General features: G+C 44.5%; 1 protein-coding gene across 1 annotated transcript; it reads right to left on the bottom strand.

Moving 5' to 3' along the window:
- Positions 1–3917: 3917 nt before the first annotated feature.
- LOC104352741 (myosin heavy chain, skeletal muscle, adult-like) lies at positions 3918–20332 on the bottom strand. Its single transcript, XM_086473793.1, has 38 exons — positions 20129–20332; positions 19896–20039; positions 19646–19802; positions 19231–19258; positions 19019–19133; positions 18727–18819; positions 17818–17881; positions 17553–17651; positions 17347–17450; positions 17131–17269; positions 15835–15953; positions 15593–15742; positions 14710–14880; positions 13641–13950; positions 13453–13538; positions 12858–12945; positions 12646–12763; positions 11983–12106; positions 11761–11897; positions 11405–11660; positions 10208–10450; positions 9820–9996; positions 9589–9734; positions 9411–9501; positions 8933–9322; positions 8690–8816; positions 8335–8453; positions 7839–8035; positions 7318–7501; positions 7066–7231; positions 6769–6893; positions 6251–6559; positions 5899–6102; positions 5397–5522; positions 5134–5304; positions 4943–5047; positions 4704–4799; positions 3918–4073 (listed from the first exon to the last, which is right to left on the bottom strand). Exons 1-38 carry the CDS (start codon positions 20330–20332, stop codon positions 3918–3920), a joined length of 5838 nt encoding a protein of 1945 aa, XP_086329919.1.
- Positions 20333–20562: the final 230 nt, after the last annotated feature.

The raw sequence follows: 20562 nt of genomic DNA, 5'->3' as shown, positions 1-20562 counted from the left end.
TTGTAGAACAACCCAGGTTGGAAGGGACCTCAACACATCATCTGGCCCAACCTTTCCTGGGAAAGGGAGCCTATGTGAGATTATCTACCACCCTGTCCTGTCACACTGTGGAAACTTCCAGTGATGGGGACTTCACCTATTTCCCTTGGAAGGTTGTTCCAGTGAATGACAGTTCTCATTGTAAGATCATCTTTCTTACATCAAGATGAAACCTCTCCTGCTGGAACTTGCACCCATTACCCCTTGTCCTCTCCATGTGGCTTCTTGTGAGGAGAGAACCTCCATCCTCTTTGTAGCACCCTTTAAGTACTGGAAAACTGTGAGGAGGTCCCCCTCAAGCCATATCTTCTGCAGAAAGAAAAGACCTAACTCCTTCAGTCTTCCCTCACAGGGTAGGTTCTCCAGTCCTTTGATCATCTTTGTGGTCCTCCTTTGGACCCTCTCCAGTATATCCATGTCTTGAATTGTTGAGATCAGAACTGGACACAGTAATTCATGTGCAGCCTGACAAGTGCCGAGTAGAGTGAGAGGATCACTTCTCTAACTCTACTAGTAATACCCTTAAGGATGCAGCCCAGGATCAGATATGCCTTCATTAAAATTTGAATTTAAATTATTTGTCAGCTCATACAGACCTTTCATTCTATTGCCTGGGATATAGTGTCGTTGCCCTGCAGGATATACTTATGCCAATGCTATGAGCAGATTGGAGCTGTGAGCAGACTGGAGCGGTGATGAGAAAGACCATGACGTCACTACACTATACTTCATAGTTGTTTGCATGAAGGTCACAATCACACAACTGCATCTCAAAGAGTTACCTGCTTATAAAGTAGCCTCTCATGCGGGGCTCAGAGTGCCCTTATCCTCTCAGATCTCCCAGTTCCCCTCAGTCCAAAAGTGTACCTCCCTTCAGTGTTTTCAACCATTTCTTTTGGCACCATTGCTCACAAGGACTTGGGGTGTGAGGAGGCTCCAGACACAGCCTTCCTGCCCGCCCTGCCTGCAGTGACAGGACAGCAGACATTCAGAAAACAGATCTGTTTCCCAAGACACTTTTACCCAGCGAGACAAGCATTGAGGTACTAAGGCAATGGGCATGAAATGGGTGGATGGACAGTGCGTTCACAAAAGCAGTGGGGATTGCCCTTCTGGAGTGTAGGTACAGCTGTGACAGTCACTCCCAAGTGAGTTCCCTGCATCCCTGTGTTATTCTGATCACACCTCTGACCGATGAAGCCGCTATTCTGCACCTAGGAAGAGCAGCTACCTTCACTGTGACCCAACTACTTGAAGAGGGCTGATGCGGTAACTGGAAAATGCTCTCAGAGATGATCAAAAGCAGCAGAGTTGAAGTCCTGGGTCAGGTAGCAACAGCTAGATGATGTTAATTTGATTGTTCTCTTCCACCCTTCCACCCTTCCTTCCTTCCACCCTTTCTTCCTTCCTTCCACCCTTCCTTCCTTCCTTCCACCCTTCCACCCTTCCTTCCACCCTTCCACCCTTCCTTCCACCCTTCCTCTCACTTTTTGCTATTTCTCCATTTCTTTCTCCCAGGCTCTCTTCCTGCTCCACCTCCTTCTCTCCCTCTTCTCCTTCTCTCTTGCTTTCTCTCTTTCACTCTCTGTCCCTCTCCTTTCTGTCACGGGGAAAGAATGCACTTTTTGGTCAAGGCAATGTTTCTGCATCCTGAGTGTATGGCTTGGGAGTGCTTGGAGAACAGCAATTATGATTATTATTATACAAGCTATTGACAAGAAGTGTCTGACAGTAATCATGTTTTTCCCTAAGATCGGTTACCTTTTCATCAGCACTTATCAGGTCACAAGCACTCTGACTCCAGAAATAGTGTGTCAATGCAAAATGACTCCTGTCCTCTAGCTAAGGCAGCAAATCACAAAGTGAGGAGAAATTAGTTTTCCTTACTTCTCCCATTAATGTTCCACTCTGATTCCAAGAAGTCTCCAGTCATGCTTTCTGGGATGGCTGGTGACAAGGCAAGGTCAGCCCAGCGTGATGGGTGGGACCCCTCTCTCTTTCCCACACATGCAGTTTGAAGTAGACAACCAGACGAAGGGGTTGTCATTTAAGGAACCTGCAATGTTACCTTTCATTGGTTGAGCATTTAGGAACAAATTCTCAAGCCATAACTTCTTACAGGTGAAGGAAGAACCCCACCATCTGCAAGTGCTTCAAGTGCCTCATGTTTCTTCCACAGTCAGGCCAGCTTGTTCATTTCAGACAGTCACTGTAATATTGTCCAAGGGGAACAGGGATTTTAGGCATCAAAATATGGTCCCCAAAGTTGTGGTGGTATTTGCCAGTCAGTCAGCAGGGTTAAAAATATACCTATGGAGCTAGAAATACTCCTCTATGCTTTTCCTGGGCCACAGTTGCAATACACTGTCTTTGGAATTTTTTATTTGTTTGTTCGTTTAAAGAAACAGCTGCTTTAGTACAAACAAAATCCCTTTGCTTCCTTTCAAGGTGTGGAAACAAAGATTTTGTCTGGAAAGAAAGAACCCCACCCCTTGTGCATTTCTTGGGAGCACACTGTGGGAAGGGAGAGAGAGGAGGGGTGGTTTCCCTTGTTTGGTGCCCAGATATCGCTGGCATTGATGCAGCCTTCACAGCTTCACACATAAAGATGCTGTCTCTCAAGAGCTTCACTTACAGTGACACGGGAGTCAACACAGGGTGTCATCTTTTCCTTAAATATATTTAGCTGCTGCCTAGCAAACTACTTCCATATTTAGTTATAACATGGGAGAATTTCTTGGGTGTAAACCTTGGTGTGCCTGGGGGAGGGAGGACCTCCTAATCCTGAATGCTGTTGCTGCAAACACACCAACCGCTGTGGTCAGTCCAAAAGGCTTCCTTCCTGCTGCCTCCTCCCTTCTTCCCCTCTAACAGCTCCAGCTGCCTTCCCCAGCAACTTCACAGCTTCTTGAAGTGCTCCCTGGAAATGCAGCAATGTAGAAACCCGTCAGGAACCTTGAAGGGCCCATAACTGACCCTGTAGTGAGAGCGAGCCAAGTCTCCTTTACCGTTCCTGATGTCTGCTTGTGGGATCTGCCCTTAGCAGCTACGCGATGCACCAGGGTCCAGTGCTGCCCGAACGGCTGTTCTGTATTTTAAGCTGCACTGCTTCTTCATGTGCAGGTAATTAGGCAGCTGCCTCTGTTTCTGCCTTGAAGCTCTTCCTCATCGTCAGCTTTTCCTGATTTTTGTCCTGCCCATGCATTATATTCTGGTTTTAAATGTTTTCATTGTTACCCCATGTGGGATGAAAAAAAAAGTCAGTGATGGTCGGCTAGTTCTTTCCACCCAGGGTTCAGTTCACTTATACAACACAACCCATCCATCGCTGCAAAAGGCAGACAGGGAGCACTGGTTGGCAGTGTGGAGCTGTCATGTGCAGTGTTTCCCTGTATCCTCAGAGTGTCAGCTTTGGAGTTTTCTTCCATGCTGTCATGTTCCTAGAGTTGTTCTCATTTCCAGTTTTAGATAATCAAAACCGGTTCTTCTTGATATGCGTCCTTGTAAACCTCATAAAACATAAGTTTACAATTGCTCTTCTTATAGACAATAATTCTAACTTTAAATTACAATTCCATTGCCAGGAAACAATTGCTAGTGTAGTACAACAAATTCTGTTTGCTCTGATGGCTCTAACTGTGTACAGTGGCCAGAGGTGTACAGTTTCTGGATCTTACTCCAGAAAACAATTTCTGGAGCTTACTTCTGAAAATTATTTGCTTGAAAACAACCGAAATGTAAGTCAATGCTGTGTATGCAAAGGAGTCTACGTTCTTTATTCTCTAGACATTGACATGGTTACAAAGACTAATTAAAGAAGCAAGAGAGGGTTCACATTTTGTGCAGCCCTCAGGTCACTTTGCTGCCTCATGACATCCTCACTCTTCCTCTCCTATCTTCTTGCTGTGAAACTCCCGGCTCTTCACTCGGAGCTTGTTGACCTGCGACTCTGCAATGTCAGCCCGCTCCTCGGCTTCCTCCAGCTCGTGCTGGATCTTGCGGAACTTGGAGAGGTTGACATTGGACAGCTCCTCCTGTGTGGGGAGAGGGAGTCGGTGGTGAGGAGCCCAGGGCAGGGGTTTCACTCCTCCTGCCCCTTGGCCATGCAGGGCGGTGGCTATTCCCAGGGGAAGGCACGACTCTCCAGCCCCCACTCACCACTGCTCACCCGTAAGCCTCACACAGACCTCCTGAGCCTCCCTTGTTCAGGACCCCACTGCAACAAGGTTCACCAGTGCTGTGTCTGTGCTCTTGAGGAGCAATACTGTCACTTGGATTTGTCATTTGTGTATTTATTTTCCCACTACTGCTGTTCAGCTATCAGTGTGATTTGTTAGATTAAGAAGACCCTGAAACGTTCTGCTGTTTCTTACTAGCAGAGGTTCATGAACTCCACTTAACGTCAGTCAGTGGATGTGGCCCCTGGGTTTGTTTAGTCTGACCTCCTGTGTGAAGGAGGCTGCAGAACTTCCCTCAGTTCATCCCTGACTGCCGGGTGCCCAGAACCCAGCAAAGCCTCATGACACCATAGTGAGATGGTGTGGCCAAGACTGTCGTGTCTTAGGAGTTTCTTTCACGCCCCTTTCCTGGTATCCAAACTCGTCTCAATGAGCCTGCCGCCCCGAGGGAAGATGGCTCTTGCCTGTTCTTTGCGCAATACTTACAGCCTCCTCAGCTTGTCTCTTGTAGGATTTCACCTTCATTTGCAGCTTGTCCACCAGATCCTGCAGCCTGAGAATATTCTTACGGTCTTCCTCAGACTGGAATGGTGGGCAAACAGGAAAGAGAGGGAATTATAGGTTCGGCATCATGTGAGGTTAACAACTCCCCTTGGGCGTGGTGCGTGCAAAACCTGAATTGCTGTCAGAAAACTCTGTCAGCCCAAGGAGGCCTTCTGCCTTACCTGGTAGGTCAGCTCCTTCACCCTCCTCTCGTACTTGCGCACACCCTTCACGGCTTCAGCGCTGCGCTTCTGCTCAGCATCAACCTCCCCTTCCAGCTCCCGCACCTGCAGCGAGAAGCCCATCTTTGCAGCTTCCCTGGTGTCTCTCCAAGGGACGTGCTCACTCGTGCACAAATACCAGCCCTACGCACTCTGGCCTCCAGCTTCTGGATTTGCTTCTTGCCTCCCTTCAGCGCCAACTGCTCAGCCTCATCCAGACGAAGCTGCAGGTCCTTCACCGTCTGGTCCAGGTTCTTCTTCATCCTCTCCAGGTGGGCGCTGGTGTCCTGCTCCTTCTTCAGCTCTTCTGCCATCATGGCTGCCTGAAAAGCAAAAGGTCAAAGCCATTTTGGGGCTGGGGCTACTTTGGGGAGAATACATCCACCATCAGCAGTGAGAGGAGCCCCCAACTCACATCTGTGATGGCCTTCTTGGCCTTCTCTTCAGCATTGCGGGCTTCCTGGATTGTGTCCTCCATTTCACTCTGAATTTGGGCGATGTCTGTTTCCAGCTTCTTCTTGGTGTTGATCAGGCTGGTGTTCTGTTGAAAAACAAAATATATTGTGGAGTTAGCGCCAAACCAGAACGTTTATTTTAGAAATTTGCTCTGTATTTAGACAGTTAAATTTAAATGCATCATCTATGTATCTAATATTATCATTCTCCTTCAAATGATGCATCTTGCCAGGTCATACACAGCTAGATAGCAAAGAGTTCTTTAAATTTTGAGAAGCACTTCTGATTCCTGTTAATGCAATCCTACGCGTTTAGCTATTACCCAGTTCCTTTCATAAGGCTAATAATTCTGTTTCAGGTCACGCTTTTTATTACAAGAGATGACTTAACAATTTACACAGATGGAAACTCTGGAAAGGGAAAAAAATGGCTCTTGAGATTTTGAATCTCATGAGTCTAACCTGGGTATGGAAGAGCTGAACTCTTTCACTTGCATCCATCAGTTCCTGCTCAGCCACTTTCCTCGACCGCTCCGTCTGCTCCAGGGCTGCCCGTAGCTCCTCAATTTCAGCCTGCAGCAGGTTTGCTCTGCGCTCCACCATGGCCACCTGCTCCTTCAGGTCTTCCTGTGTCCTGAGAGCATCGTCCAAGTGTATCTGGGTATCCTGGTAAGACAGAAAAGACATTGTGAGGTGTATTTTTTGGTTTTCTTATTTCCTATTTTCACATCAATATAGAACTGAAAGAATTGTAGCTCAAGAAAATTTTTAGCTGTGTCAGAAACCAGCCAACACATTTTTCGTTTTGCCATACCTTGAGCACTGCCTGAGTGTTTCTCAGGTTCTTTTGTGCCTCGGCAGCCAAGCGGTTGGCATGGCTCAGCTGGATCTCCATTTCATTCAGGTCTCCCTCCATCTTCTTCTTCAGCCGCAGGGCTTCATTCCTGCTCCTGATCTCAGCGTCCAAGGTGCTCTGCATGGACTCCACAATTCTGAGGTGGTTTCTCTTCATCTGGTCGATCTCTTCATCTTTCTCTGCTATCTTCCTGTCAATCTCAGACTTCACTTGGTTGAGCTCAAGCTGGAGGCGCAGGATCTTCCCCTCCTCGTGTTCAAGGGAGGCCTGGATAAGAGAGAAACGCCGTGTCAGTTAAGAGTTTATTTTCTACAGCTATTGTCTTCCAAACAACCTCTTATGCAGAAAAATGGGACTATTCTGCTATGGATGAAGTGGAAACAGAGGCCTTGACTTTCTTTGACAGCACCAAGCTTTTATCTCTCACACTGCTCCTTTGTACATCTCTCTAGAAAACAATGATCATGGGCATATACCTCAGCTTCCTCCAGAGCAGCCTGGATTTCAGACTTCTCCTGCTCAATCTGCTTCTTGACTTTCTCCAGCTCATGAATGGCCTTTCCTCCCTCTGCAATCTGCTCCGTGAGGTCGGAAATCTCCTCTGGGGGAACACAGACCAATGGCATGGTCAGGCACAGAGCAGAATGGGAAGGGCCATGTCACACCCAGGTGACGGGCATCTTTGCCGACCCGCAGGCCCAGACCCATGTGCAGCGGTGGGTAGTGGTGGATAGTGAGAAAGCCCAGCCAGGAGCCGAGGGCCAGGGACTTACGCTGCAAGTTCTTGTTCTCACGCTTCAGCGTTTCCAGGTGGTCCAAGGACTCCTCATAGGCATTCTTCATCTTAAACAGCTCCGTGCTGAGAGAGCGAGACTCCTTCTGGGAGGCTTCCAGCTCGGCCTGCGTTTCCTCATACTTCTGCTTCCATTCTGCCAGGATCTGAAGAGAAACAGGACCTCAGTATGGACGTGGCAATCAGGAGGGCATGCTCTGCCCAGGAGCCCCAAGGCTGGAGCCCAGAAGACCTTGTCAAAGTTCTTCTGCTTCTTATCCAGAGCTGCACAGGCGGCGTTTGCTCGCTCCACGTCAATCATCAGGTCCTCCACTTCGTTCTGCAGCCTCTGCTTTGTCTTTTCCAGGGAGGCACATTTGGCATTCACAGCTTCAACGTGTTCCTCTGCATCCTGCAAGCGCTGCGCCAGCTTCTTCCTGGCAGGAGATAAGTACAGGTCTCAGTTAACAAACAAGAAGAAATTCATTCTGTGGTGCTTTTCTCAGCAGCATGCCTAGCCACTTTACAGTCTACGACCCAAATTTCTCTTCTGTTTGCCTACATACTACATTGTTTCTGTCTTCCATTCTCTGCCTCCTACACATGTTTGCATGGCTTTTTTTTTCTAATAGACATGTAGTGCAGAATGTATTTTCTCTCTTTCTGGCACCCCACCCCAAAGCAGAAAACTAGCTTCTTCCTGACAGTATCACCGTGGTCTCCTCACATTTCCATCCTTAGTCTCTGCCAGCCTTCCCCACCTTCCCCACTTACTTGGCCTCCTCCAGCTCCTCCGTGCGCTGAATAGCGTCCGTCTCATATTTGGTTCTCCACTGGGCCACTTCGCTGTTGGCCTTGGACAGGGCACGCTGCAGCTCCCCCTTGGCTTCCTGCTCCTCCTCGTATTGCTCCCGGAGCAAGTCACAGTCGTGGCGAGCAGACTGCAAGGCGTGGGCCAGGGCGCTCTTGGCCTGCAGCAAGAAGAGTATTGGGACAAAGAATGGAAATATCCTGTGAAATCTCCTGGCTGAAATATTATTGGACACTGGATTATTCTTCTATGCAAAACGACAACAATATAATGAACAGGGAAAGAAGCTGAGCTTGACAAGAGAAATAATGGGTAAACACCAAGGAATAGCTAACATTAGAAGACTTGCATTGAGTTTTTTCCTGTTTTATGATAGTTCTGCAGTTGCATAAGTATCTGAAAAACATCTTAGAGAGGAGGAATCTACCTGAAAAGATGGAATATGGAAAGCCTTCTCACCTTTATCTCTTCCTCTAGGTGCCTCTTGAGTTCCTCAATCTGTTGGGTGAATGCCTGCTTGCCTCTTGACAGCTGAGAAATCAGAGCATCCTTCTCCTCCACCTGGCGCGAATATTCACCTGGGAAAAATTACAGATACACAAGCCTTTTATTGCCACTGATGAAAGTATTGTGGACATTTAGGGCTGTAAAACTAGTGAGCAGACCTTGTAGAAGCTTATGATCCCATTTCCTGCATTTCTCATTACAGTGGAGGGGACAAAGCATGTTGGAGAGACCGTGTGCCGAGAAGGGTCCTTTCTGCACTAACTCTCTGACATTGTTCATTTGCACATCAGAGATGTGTAGGTCTTACCTGATTCTGTCTGCAGACGAGCTCTTTGAGCATTGAGGTCATTGATCATGCGCTGATGCTCTTCTTCTTTTGTCTTAATCTCACTTAGCTGATCTTCCAGTGTGCGGCACATCTTCTCCAGGTTCGCCTGTGTATCAACATACGGGATGGGAGGGGTTAACCATCCATACTCCTAATAATAGCAGGTGCACGAAGTTGCATTGTATTCCACTAGGTCAGTGAGCCTACAAGGTGTTTGTGTACCTTGGCTTTGGAGACAGAGTCCATGTTACTGGCCAAGTCATCAATCTCCATCTTCAGCTCGCTCTTCTCCTTCTCCAGCTTCTGCTTCACGCGTTGCAGGTTGTCGATCTGCTCCCCCAGCTCCGCTGTGCTGTCCGCATGCTTCTTCCGCAGGGCGGCAGCCGTGGCTTCGTGCTGCAGCGTGGCCTCTTCGAGGTCACGGCGCATCTTCTGAAATTCCGCCTCGCGCTTCTTGTTCATCTCAATCTGAGCTGCGGTAGCTCCTCCTGCTTCTTCCAGGCGCTCGCTGATCTCCTCTAGCTCCCTCGAGAGATCGGCCCGATGCTTCTCGGCTTTTGCCCGAGAGGTTCGCTCTGCCTCAATTTCCTCCTCCAGTTCCTCAATACGAGCCTGGGGTACATTAGGGACCCTTCACAGCCATGTCCTCCTCCTACCTGACCTGCGTCTGGGTGGGAGAGGGGAAGGAACAGAGACTTGCCTGCAGCTCCTTGATCTTCTTCTGTAATTGCATGCCCAGGGCTTGCTCATCCTCGATTTTGCTCTGGATCTGGCTGATTTCAAAGTCTTTCCTTTGGGCAAAGCAAAGCACGTCAGAGCTCAAAGGAAAAAGACAAGTGCACCAGCCCAGCACTCAGGTGCCCTGCAGCCACTCTTACTTCTTCAGTTTCTCATCCAGCTGCTGCTTATCATTCTCCAAATCCATTATGCTGTCGTGGGCCAGCTTCAGATCTCCTTCCAGTTTCCTCTTAGCTCTCTCAAGGTCCATGCGCAGTTTCTTCTCCTGCTCCAAGGACCCTTCCAGCTAAAACAAACAAGACCATCGGTGCTGGGCCAGCCCAGTTTAACTCCATACCTGTCCTGTCCTTGCTGTCTGCCTGTCTGCTTACATCGTCCACTTGCTGCTCCAGCTTGGTCTTAGCTTTGGTCAGCGTATTGACTTTGTCCTCTTCTGCCTGCAGGTCATCCAGTGTCTGCTGGTGGGCCTCTTGGAGGGCTTTCTTCTCTTTTGTCAGCTTGGCGATGGTCTCGTCCAGGGCTGCCATCTCCTCTGTGAGGTTTTTCACCTACAAACATGAGCAAGTGTCAAAATCAGGTAGCAAACATATTCACTGGTGCAGTGATGTTTTCACTTCACAGTGTGTTGCCAGGTGTTTAATTTGTCCTTTAGATACTCAGACAAGGCCCAGCTCAGTTTTCCAAAGACAGCATGCCTTAGAGTAGCTGGCTGAGAGTCTGTGATGTCTTGGCCTGTCATGTGACTCCCTGTGTGTGTACCTTGTTTTCAGTGGCATGTTTTTCCTTCTCAACCTTGGCCAGTGTTAACTCAAGGTCATCAATATCTTTCTTCAGCTCTGAACATTCGTCCTCCAGCTTCCTCTTCTTGGCTGTCAGCTCAGCATTAATTTCCTCTTCATCCTCAGCCCTTTCAGTCACCTCTTTCACTTTGGCTTCCAGCTGGATTTTGGTTTTGATGAGCTGGTCACATCTTTCCTCAGCATCAGCTAAAGCATCAGCTTCCTGATGGGAAAATACATGAAAGGTTATTTAATGCTGAAGGAGCAGATGTACATCAGTAAACCCATCGGGATCGCTTTTGGGAAGGGCTTACTGCGTAATCACGTTACAAATTACAAATTTAGAGTAAGTTTTTAATCAGTTTTATTTTTTTCTGACCCTTTTCCTCATCAGATGCTGCGTCTAGCTCCATTACGTTTCGCCTCGTTTATCTCAGGTCTGTCCGTGGGTTACCTGGATTTTATCAATGTTTTCCTTTTCCCCTTTAGAAAGTGATTGTATTTTATAATGTACCATATTCACATTTATTTGGAAGTATTGAGAAATATAAATAATTCCCCCATTGAGAAAACACTTGAAACTCCCGTTAGTAGATTTATACCCAGCCAATACAGTCAGTGGACACTAGAACAAGATTCATCTTCCCCTGAAATGGACACTTCAACTGAAGGGTATTGCCTAAACATTGCCCAAGTTTCCAAGAGGCCAAATGGCATTGGAGAACAACACACAAGGCTGGCAGTTGCGTTGAAGGATGTAATGGGCATCTGCGTCTTCTGAGAGCAGTAGCTACAGGAGCTCAGATGAGCGATGCCATAAGATACGGCACTAGGCTCTTAATTAGGGCAGGGTAGTTAGTCAATGGAATCACAGTCCCAACTCCACCAAATACACTACAGTGACTATAATAAGGCTTTATGTCATGAACTCACACGGAGACATGTACATGTAGACATGAAGACTAAAATGTCATTCTTAACTCAAACTCCAATTTGTCATAGTGAGACTGAGTGAGAAAAGAATTATGGCCTGAATTTTGCCTTTAGTTGTACAGTATTCAGCTTAAAATATTTTGAAAGTGGCTTAGCATGCAATTTGAGAGTTCTGTAGTATGAAAGAAGAGTTAGAACTTATTTACTCTTTTTCCCTATAAAATAATAAAATAAAGTTACTCACAGCCTGCACTTGGAGCTGCAAATCATTTTTCTCCTGCACCAGTTTCACCATTTTCTCCTCCAACTCCTTCCTTTTTGCCTCAGACTTTGCAAGCTCTTCCTTGGTTTTCTCAAACTCTTCCTTCATGTTGGCCATCTCCTTCTCAGATTCTGCACTCTTCAGCAAGGGCTTGATCTTGAAGAACAGCTTCATCCAGGGCCAGTGCTTGACGTTCATGAATGCACGAACATTGTACTGGATGCAGAAGATGGACTCCCTGAAGCGTAATTGAAATGTACATTGAATATTTTCAGTATGATGGGTGCCCACACTTTCCCCAAGTACAGTGGCTTTAACTGAAGGTGAGGAATGTCTACCTCCTCTCCACCATTCTCTGGTACTCCACTCTCATCAGGAAGCCCCTGCACCTGGCCTGTGTGCGAGTGATGAGCTGCGCCAGCTTCTCATCCCTCATCTCCTCCAGCAGTCCCAGCAGCCCAGCTTTGAAGAACACCTTGAGAAAGGGAATGTTGCCGCACATCACTGTCAGGTAGAGCAAAGCAGAGACATGCAGTGAGTGAGTCAAGGAGGGCTTGTACCTTGGTGTGACCAAATTTGTACTGGGTGTGGTCCACATCGATTGACCCGAGAAGCTTCTCAGAAGCCTTCTTGCTATCAATGAACTGTCCCTCTGGGATGGCACTGGCATTAAGCACCTTGTATCTGTGGAATGAGAGGAAATATGAATGAAGGCCATCTCAAGTCACAAGGTTATACAGTTTGTTGAAATCAACAGCAGTCTTTGCAGCAGAATAGGGCTGAAGAACTTGGAATTTCACCCGTTGTTTAGAGATATGGTTGTAATCAAGTCCTAATCTGATAACAAAGTTAAGGAAACTTACTGTCTTTAGGTGATCAGTCCTTGATCAAAAGAGGACGCTGTTCTCCAGCTGTTTCAGTCCTCTATCTTTTTTGCTTAAACTGTGCTGTACAAATTTGCTAGAAAGGAACATTGCCACTGTGCGTATAGGAAGAAAGCATCTTCCCCTGAAACTTGCAGCTGGTACAATGGCCAAAACCTTCTGAGTTTGTAATTTTTATCTGAGAATGTGCTGTAGCCACGTCCCAGTCTGCATTTTTTAATCTTGTACGCAATGACTTGTGCAGCTCTGTTGTGCTTCCATATTCAGAGAGACTGGCAAAGTTCAGTTGTGTGAGAAGAGGAGGACAGCTGACTTTCCTCTTCATTTCGTAGCTCTTACCTCTGTTTGAAGTCAGCATAGAGGACTCTGCTGGGGAAACCTTTCCTGCAGATTCTGATGCCTTCCAGCACGCCATTACACCGCAGCTGGTGAAGTACCAGTTCATGCTCCATGGCACCTAACAATTCAGAGCACAAATGAATGCCACAGTTTCCAGTGCAGAGGGCAATGGTTGTACCAGAGGAAGTTCTCTTTTGGCTTGAGCGTCTTACCAGGTGTTTTTGTTTCATTGGGGATGATGCAACGGACAAAATGGGGGTGAGTGCTCCGTAGATTCGTCATCAGCTTGTTTAGGTTCTCCTGTGGCATCACACATAGCCAGCTTAGATTAAAAAAATGTACTTCTGTATGCTCTGTATATAGATGCCAAGGAGCTAACGTAGTGAATCTTAGAAGGAAGAATCTTTCAAATTAAAAATTGAGATTTACTATAACCTTCAATATGTTTAAGTATTTTCATATTTCATCTAAAAGAAAGTTTTAAAATTATGCACCTTTGTTTGAAGGAAATAAAACCCTGCTGTATAAATATTTTAACACAAGACATTATAGCATTGATAGTTATATTATATACCAGACTGAAAAATATTTTTCACAAAGAATTTTTAAAAGAAATTCAGGGAGTCAGCTGAAGACTGCTTGAAACAAGCCCCGAAAGTGAACAGATAATTACTAGGAAAAAGTAGTGAATAACTTCATACTTATGTTTCATCATAAACCAAGGTCATCAGAAGAACAGGAGTTTAGATAGCTCTATTTTGAAACTATGTTCATATCACTTTACAGATAATGAAGTTAATGTTTTACCCGGAAAAGAGCCGAGACTGTCTGGAAAGAAGAACCCTTTTTCTTGCCACCCTTCTTTCCACCACCAGCGCTACCACCACTAGCGTCTTCGGAAAAAAAAAAAAAAAAAGAGTTTTTTAATAGAAACTTTTTTTGTTGCATCTTACATACCATGAATGTTGAAAAAAAAAGAATTTTAGGAAACTAACCAGTTTCTGCTCCACCATAGGAGGCAAAAAGTAAAGCCAGTGTCTTCACAGATGATTTCTGGTACAACCCAATGACAGTTTCGTTCAAGGGATCCTTGTTCTTCTCAAGCCAGCCAGAGATGTTGTAGTCCACTGTGCCAGCATAGTGCACCAGGGAGAAGTGGGCCTCAGCCTTGCCTTTGGCAGGCTTGGGCTTCTGGAAGTTGCTGGACTTGCCCAGGTGCTGGTCATAGAGCTTGTTTTTGAAAGAGGTGTCAGTTGCCTTGGGGAACATGCACTCCTCTTCCAGGATGGAGAAGATGCCCATGGGCTGGAAGATAGTACAATAAAGAAGAGAAAATGCCTGTAGAATAATATCATTGTTACTTGGTCTTAAAGAGAATATATTAAAAGATAGGAAGCTGGGAAACAAGCCAATACCCTTGCCATGAAGAAAAATTCTTTCTAAAAGTGAGTTTAAAAGGTTCACCTGTTTGACTCACACTTCAGCATGGTGATTCAGGAATGCTTTTTATGCCAAATACCATGCTAAAATATCAGGTAGAGAAGGATTATATTTAAAAATATCTTTCAAAAATGTGTCCGTTTACTTCAGTTTTTGTACTTTTAATCAACTCCCTAAATTACAAGGACCTGCAGAAAAATCTCTTTCAGTTTCTCGCACTCAGAGGTCAGACACTGACTTTATTGGCCTGTACTTACTTTGTTATGAACCATCTAGAAAAAAAATGTGTTGACCACATAACTTTGTTCCAGAATAAAAATATATTTTTATTTTACTTCAGGAGCTGTTATGTGTTTTTGAAAAAAAAATCCTTTAATCAAGCAAGTGGGGATACCTTCCACACAGAGACGGTGTGTGAGGAATGACTTCCACAGCTGTCTGTGGACTGTAGTGTCTCTAACGCATGCTAAGCAATAGTAAAGATCAAGACATATTCTAACATCTAAAACTGAGTGCATGAAACTAACCTTGGAAGAGATCTTTTTTTTTGAATAGCATTTGACCATTTTCAGTTTAAAATAATGAGTTCATGAAAATACAAGACATTTTGAATTAAAAATTTACCTTCTCAATAAGCTCAATGCAGGCAGCCAGGTCCATCCCAAAGTCAATGAACGTCCATTCAATTCCTTCCTTCTTGTACTCCTCCTGCTCCAGCACGAACATGTGGTGGTTGAAGAACTGTTGCAGTTTCTCATTGGTGAAGTTGATGCACAGCTGCTCCAGGCTGTTGAACTTCCCGGTGGGAAAAAAACCAACCACCCATAGTCAACATTCACAGTTCTCGATCATTCTAAAATTCTCAACCTTTTATAAATCTTCCCAGTTAAAACACAACTGTATTATCAGAAATGCACCACAGCAGGGCCTATATGCAGCTCCCCAAAGAAATAACTCTGTAATGAAAATGGAAATCTTTCCAGAGCAGATATTCTTAGTGGATGTCCTAAAACATTAAAGTACTTCGGCATTTTTTTGTTCAACCAAAGAGATGAGTGTATGCCCTGGTATCCAGTTTTTAAACACTTGCTATCTCTGATTAAACACTTACCAATTCACTGCTTTCTCCTTTAAACTATTTACACATCCTTAACCTGTTATATGTTAGTCAATGGGTCACCAAATCCCATTTTCACTCTAGAACCTCTTATATAAAATTATCATGATTATGTTGGGGATTTTTAATCATTAACATTAAGCTCAAACTGTTAAAATACTATAACATATAAAATTCTTTTTGCTATTTCTGCACAAACAACGTAACTCTGTTCTTGTACTGATGAAGCTTCTGAGGATTTTGTTCTGTGCTACGAAAGAAACTGAAGGATTTTTTTACAGAAAATTGCAAATGACTAGCATATTAAACCTTCAGAAGAATATTACTTGGAAGTCCTCTGATATAGCAATCCCCTGCTGCAAGAACAGTCCTCAAACCTGGAATCCTTACATCAAAGATCTCAAAGCCAGCAATGTCCAGGACACCAATGAAGTACTGTCTGGGCTGCTTCGTATCCAGCTGTTGGTTGATGCGAACAACCATCCACAAGAACATCTTCTCATAGACAGCCTTTGCCAGAGCACCAACTGCATTGTTCACCTAAACCAAAGAAGAATGGAGCTGAAGAAAAACAATATCCAGACTAAATAGTGATACAAGCCAGAGGCTCCCAGTCAGCAGCTGGTCGTTACCTGCTGCACAGTTTGACCCTTGGTCACGTATTCATTCCCAACCTTGACTCGAGGGTAACAGAGGGCCTTGAGCAGGTCTGCTGAGTTCAGACCCATCAAATAGGCAGCCTTGTCAGCAACTAAGTAGAAGGACAAGGAGACAGAAAAATTAAGACTAACAAGACATGCAGCATTTTGAGTGATGAACCCTTTCCAAAGCACCTGCAATATTGAATGTCCTTGTGATCAAATTCTGCTTACTGGATCTCAGAGGAAGCATGACAGTCCTTAAAACAAAAGTCATCTTTGTTTTGAAAGCTTTTCAGAGAAGTACACCTAAATGCTATTTGTTTCTTTAGAAATATTCACAGAAGCATCTAGAAACAATGTATTTATTAAAATTTCATCATGAAAGCTGAAGTTCATCACTTCAGTCTGGAACTAAATGTTATCTATAAGCCAGGCAACAAAACACCAGTGTTAGCAGGTTGGCCACTTGAGTACAATCCAAAACATACACTTAGGTACTTGGGCTACCTGTATTCTTTAGCAGCAGCTATAACCTAAAGGGGAATGCATTCCAAAATTAGGGGTAACAATTAAGATGTGCCCCTTTCTGGAGACTTACTGTTACAGTCATAGCAGAAAGGTAGGCATATTCATTCGTCCAGTATCAAACCCCAAAAATTCAGTCCTGAAGCTGGCCATCTGAGAACATTCTTTAGCAGAAGTAGACAGGGCTTAGTAATTTTAAACCATGTATGCATTATGTGACATTTAAATGATTAAGGAGGCAGAAGTAGTAGTGAGAAGCAGAAATCTAAGTCACTTCTTCCCTAGTGTAGTGTACCTATGCTTCACTTAGACCAATGTTCAAATAATACGGAGAAGAAAGAAATTGGAAGAAAGTTCCCTTTTACCTGTGCGAAATTCCTAAATAGCATGTGATTTATTAAGGAGAAGTTACAACCCTGAATTTAATGTCTCCATTTTCCGTAAAAAAGCAACCATAAATGCATATTCTGAAAAATCTTTCTCTTCTCAGCGGGCTTTTAATATAAGCACACTGAACAGGCTGTGCTACCATGTGGTAGCCCAGGACAGAATTATGGATATATAAGCAATTCATACTTCAAATAAAGATTAGGTAGTAATTGAAAAAAAAGGTGTATTTTGGATGACGGTTTCATATCTAGATAGTAGCTCACCTAAACTCTTTTTTACATATTTCCACTGTTCTCTTCCTTCATCTTCCAAATATTGAAATATTATTGCTACTTCTATTTCTAACAGAACAACCATAGACTTTGCTGATACCTTCTGTGCCATCTGGCTCTGCCTGCTCCTCTCGTTGTTTCTGCTTGAACTTCAGGTTCCCATAGTGCATGACAGCCCCCGTCAGCTTGTAAATGGCTGTCTTCTCATCAGCAGTGAAACCCAGGATGTCAATGGCACTCTGCAACAGGAATAATAAAATAAAAGCTTTGCCTGGGAGAGATGACAACGTGTACAACATTTTTGATTGTTGCTTACATCTGTAGCCATCAGCTCCTCCTGGTCATTAATGCTGGCAACAGTGATCTCACCTTGACTCACAAATTGGTAGTCATATGGGTTGGTGGTGATGAGGAGCATGTCTGAAAGTAAGAAGAGGGGACATGCAGGCCTAGTTTAGTCAAGCAAGTAATAGTGTGATCTGATGTTGAGCAATCTTCCTCCAAGTTAGTCACTCTTCATACCAATTAGCTCTGGCTTCTTGTTGGACATGATCTGATAGAATATGTGGTAGCTTCTTTCTGCCTTGAGCTGGAAAGTGACTCTGGACTTCTCCAGCAGATCTGGAGGGAAAATTTAATTAGAAAGAAGAAACAGCAAAAAAAAAAGAAACTAGGGAGAAGATTGGAAGAAAAACAGGGAAGTCAGGATAGATGGTTGGGTGACAAGGTGTTGTATGCATAGATGGGTGAATGGATGGATTGTGAACAGTTTAGGAAAGCATCTTACATGTTTCAATATCAGCAGAAGCTAGTTTTCCTGTGGCACCAAAGTGAATTCTGATGAATTTGCCCTTTAAAGGAATAAAAGTGTTGTAATATTTACATCATAAAAATACATCTGAAGTGGAGAGTTTTGCTGTTTACTCCACTGAGCACAAGATTTCTACTTAGAGACATATTCTTAAAAATCAGCTATATTTCCACCATTGACATAAGGTCATCTTTTACACTTTTGACCATGAAAATAATCAACTGTGGCACAGCTGTATATTTTATATATGCTGAATGTACAAATGGGAAGGAATGGGTGGATTTCATTAGCCAAATTCTTCTAACTCTATCCTACATACAGAGAGCAGTCACCTGAACAATACGGAAACAGGCGTTTAACTAGTTCAGCTGATTAAATCTGTCTTGCTATCAAATAAGCCATTTCACTTCAGATTAATTAAATTTGTCACAAAGGAAATACGTAATTCAAGTAGAAACTCTCTTCCCCATCCTCTTTCATTCTTCTTTTCCTTTGTGTATCTACCTCTTTCTCTCTTTCTTTCACCTTCTTCCCTTTCTTCCTGGCATTCTGTCTTTCTGTCTTTTAGCAAACAAACAGAAATATATATATAATATGTAACAACAAGTAAAACCAAACAAAGCTATTGTTTAACACTGCAACACATTACAGGAGAAAGAGCATGTGATATGTTACTTTAATTTGCATCTCAATGCAAAGCAGAATTAATTGTTTTCATAGAATCACTGCTTTTGAAATGAGTAGAATTACCTTTAGGATAAGTGGTAAAGCCATGATAAGAAAATGCAGTCTCACTCTCAAAAACATGGCTGAACGATGGAAAAGAATGACTGCCAGACAATTCTGTTTACTGTTTTTCAGGAATCATTTGGTTAAGCAACTTACAAAACGTGAGGAGTTGTCATTCCTCACGGTCTTGGCGTTGCCGAAGGCCTCCAGCAGTGGGTTGGCGCTGATGATTTGATCCTCAAGCGTTCCCTGCAGGATGATAATTATTGCTGGTTATCCTTTCCAAAAATCATGTCAGGAACAGAGGAAAGCATTGATTCAAGCTAGAATCTATTAGTTAACGATTTCATCCTCAAGCATTTCCTACAGGATGATAATTATTCAGTTGCAGTGTTCAGTTGACATGGGAATTACACCCCGAGCATTTACCATGTTCTTCATGACCCACCTGCATTTTACCTGCCTGCTGCTCCTCCTTCTTCTTCTCCCCGCTCGCTGCAATTGTTGCAAAGTACTGGATGACACGCTTTGTGTTCACAGTCTTCCCTGCACCGGATTCTCCGCTGTCAAACCAACGAGAGAAGCAGAGAGCTGTGGTCAGGCAGGAGGTCCCCTGGCACCGGGCAGCCCCACAGGGATGCGAGCAGGGGGTGTACATACGTGATCAGGATTGACTGGTTCTCGCGATCTGTGAAAGACACAGAAATACAGTACTTAAGTGTCAACGAACACAGAAAGAATGGAACACAGTCAGGTAAGCCCAATCTTTTCAACTCCATGCTGTCAGCTGGACAGCAAATCTTTTCGATAGAATTGCTCTGAAGGTCACTCATCTGTTAGTATGAACTTAAAACAAACAAACACACAAGCAAAATGCCAAAGCACCTCATTGAGTGCAGAGGTGTCTTTCATTTATAATAGCAGAAACAAAAGTGTGAAGTTAGTAAAACACACAATGGTATGTATGCATCAGAACCATGAAAGCTTTGAAAAAGTCTCCACATATTACTGGGACAGAGTGGTCCTTCAGAGAATTTCCTGGTACAGTCCTTCTGAGACAGAGGGAGCCACTCACCAGTCAGCATGAACTGATAGGCGTTGTCAGAGATGGAGAAGATGTGTGGAGGGGCCTCCTGGCGCTTCTTGCCTCGGTAGGCCAACACCACCTCCGGGTTGTACACCGGCAGCCACTTGTAGGGGTTGACAGTGACGCAGAAGAGACCCGAGTAGGTCTGCAGGGAAGGGAGACAGCACGTTGGCTTCCGCTCAGCCTGGCAGAGCAGTTCCTGCTGGCTGCCCAAAGGAAGGCTGCTGCTGGTACTTACGTAGATCATCCAGGCTGCGTAACGCTCTTTGAGGTTGTACAGCACAGCGGGTTCATGGAGGTGGGTCATCATGGCCATGTCCTCGATTTTATCGTACTTGGGAGGGTTCATGGAGAAGATTTGATCATCCTTCACAGTCAGGGTCTGTCAGCAGAAGAAGGAGACACCTGTATGTCAGCTAAGAGCTGAGAGCGGGCATCAAATGGTGACCTTCAGCCTTATTTCTTACTCACCTCTCCACCTTCAGTCTTGACTGTGACCTTCCCTGATTCTTTGCTCTGGATTGACCCTTTCACAAAGGATTCCTTTGGATGCACCACAAAGACAGATGTCTTGGCATCAAAAGGCTTGTTTTGGGCCTCAATTCTCTCCTTCTCTGACTTTCGGAGGTAAGGAGCTGCCTCCCCAAAGACAGCCATCTCAGAGTCTGATGACATGGCTGCACTTTATGGATGGCCTTGTCAGCAGAGAACACTGTGAAAGAACAGATATATTGCTCAAATGTGTGAAAATGTAAGCATTTGTTAGAAGAAAGTATGGGAAAAGAAAGATACTATATTACTACTATTCATAGCTTTTTTGGAAGTCATACATTTTTGCATGGGTGCGATTCAACATTTATGGAAAATGTGAAAATTATGTTTTGGGAGATCATTAGGCTTAGGGT

This window comes from Leptosomus discolor, chromosome 15 (genome assembly GCF_034619465.1).
Source record: "Leptosomus discolor isolate bLepDis1 chromosome 15, bLepDis1.hap2, whole genome shotgun sequence".
In the NCBI taxonomy this organism is placed as follows: domain Eukaryota; kingdom Metazoa; phylum Chordata; class Aves; order Leptosomiformes; family Leptosomidae; genus Leptosomus; species Leptosomus discolor.
This window is presented reverse-complemented; position numbering and strand designations above follow the sequence as displayed.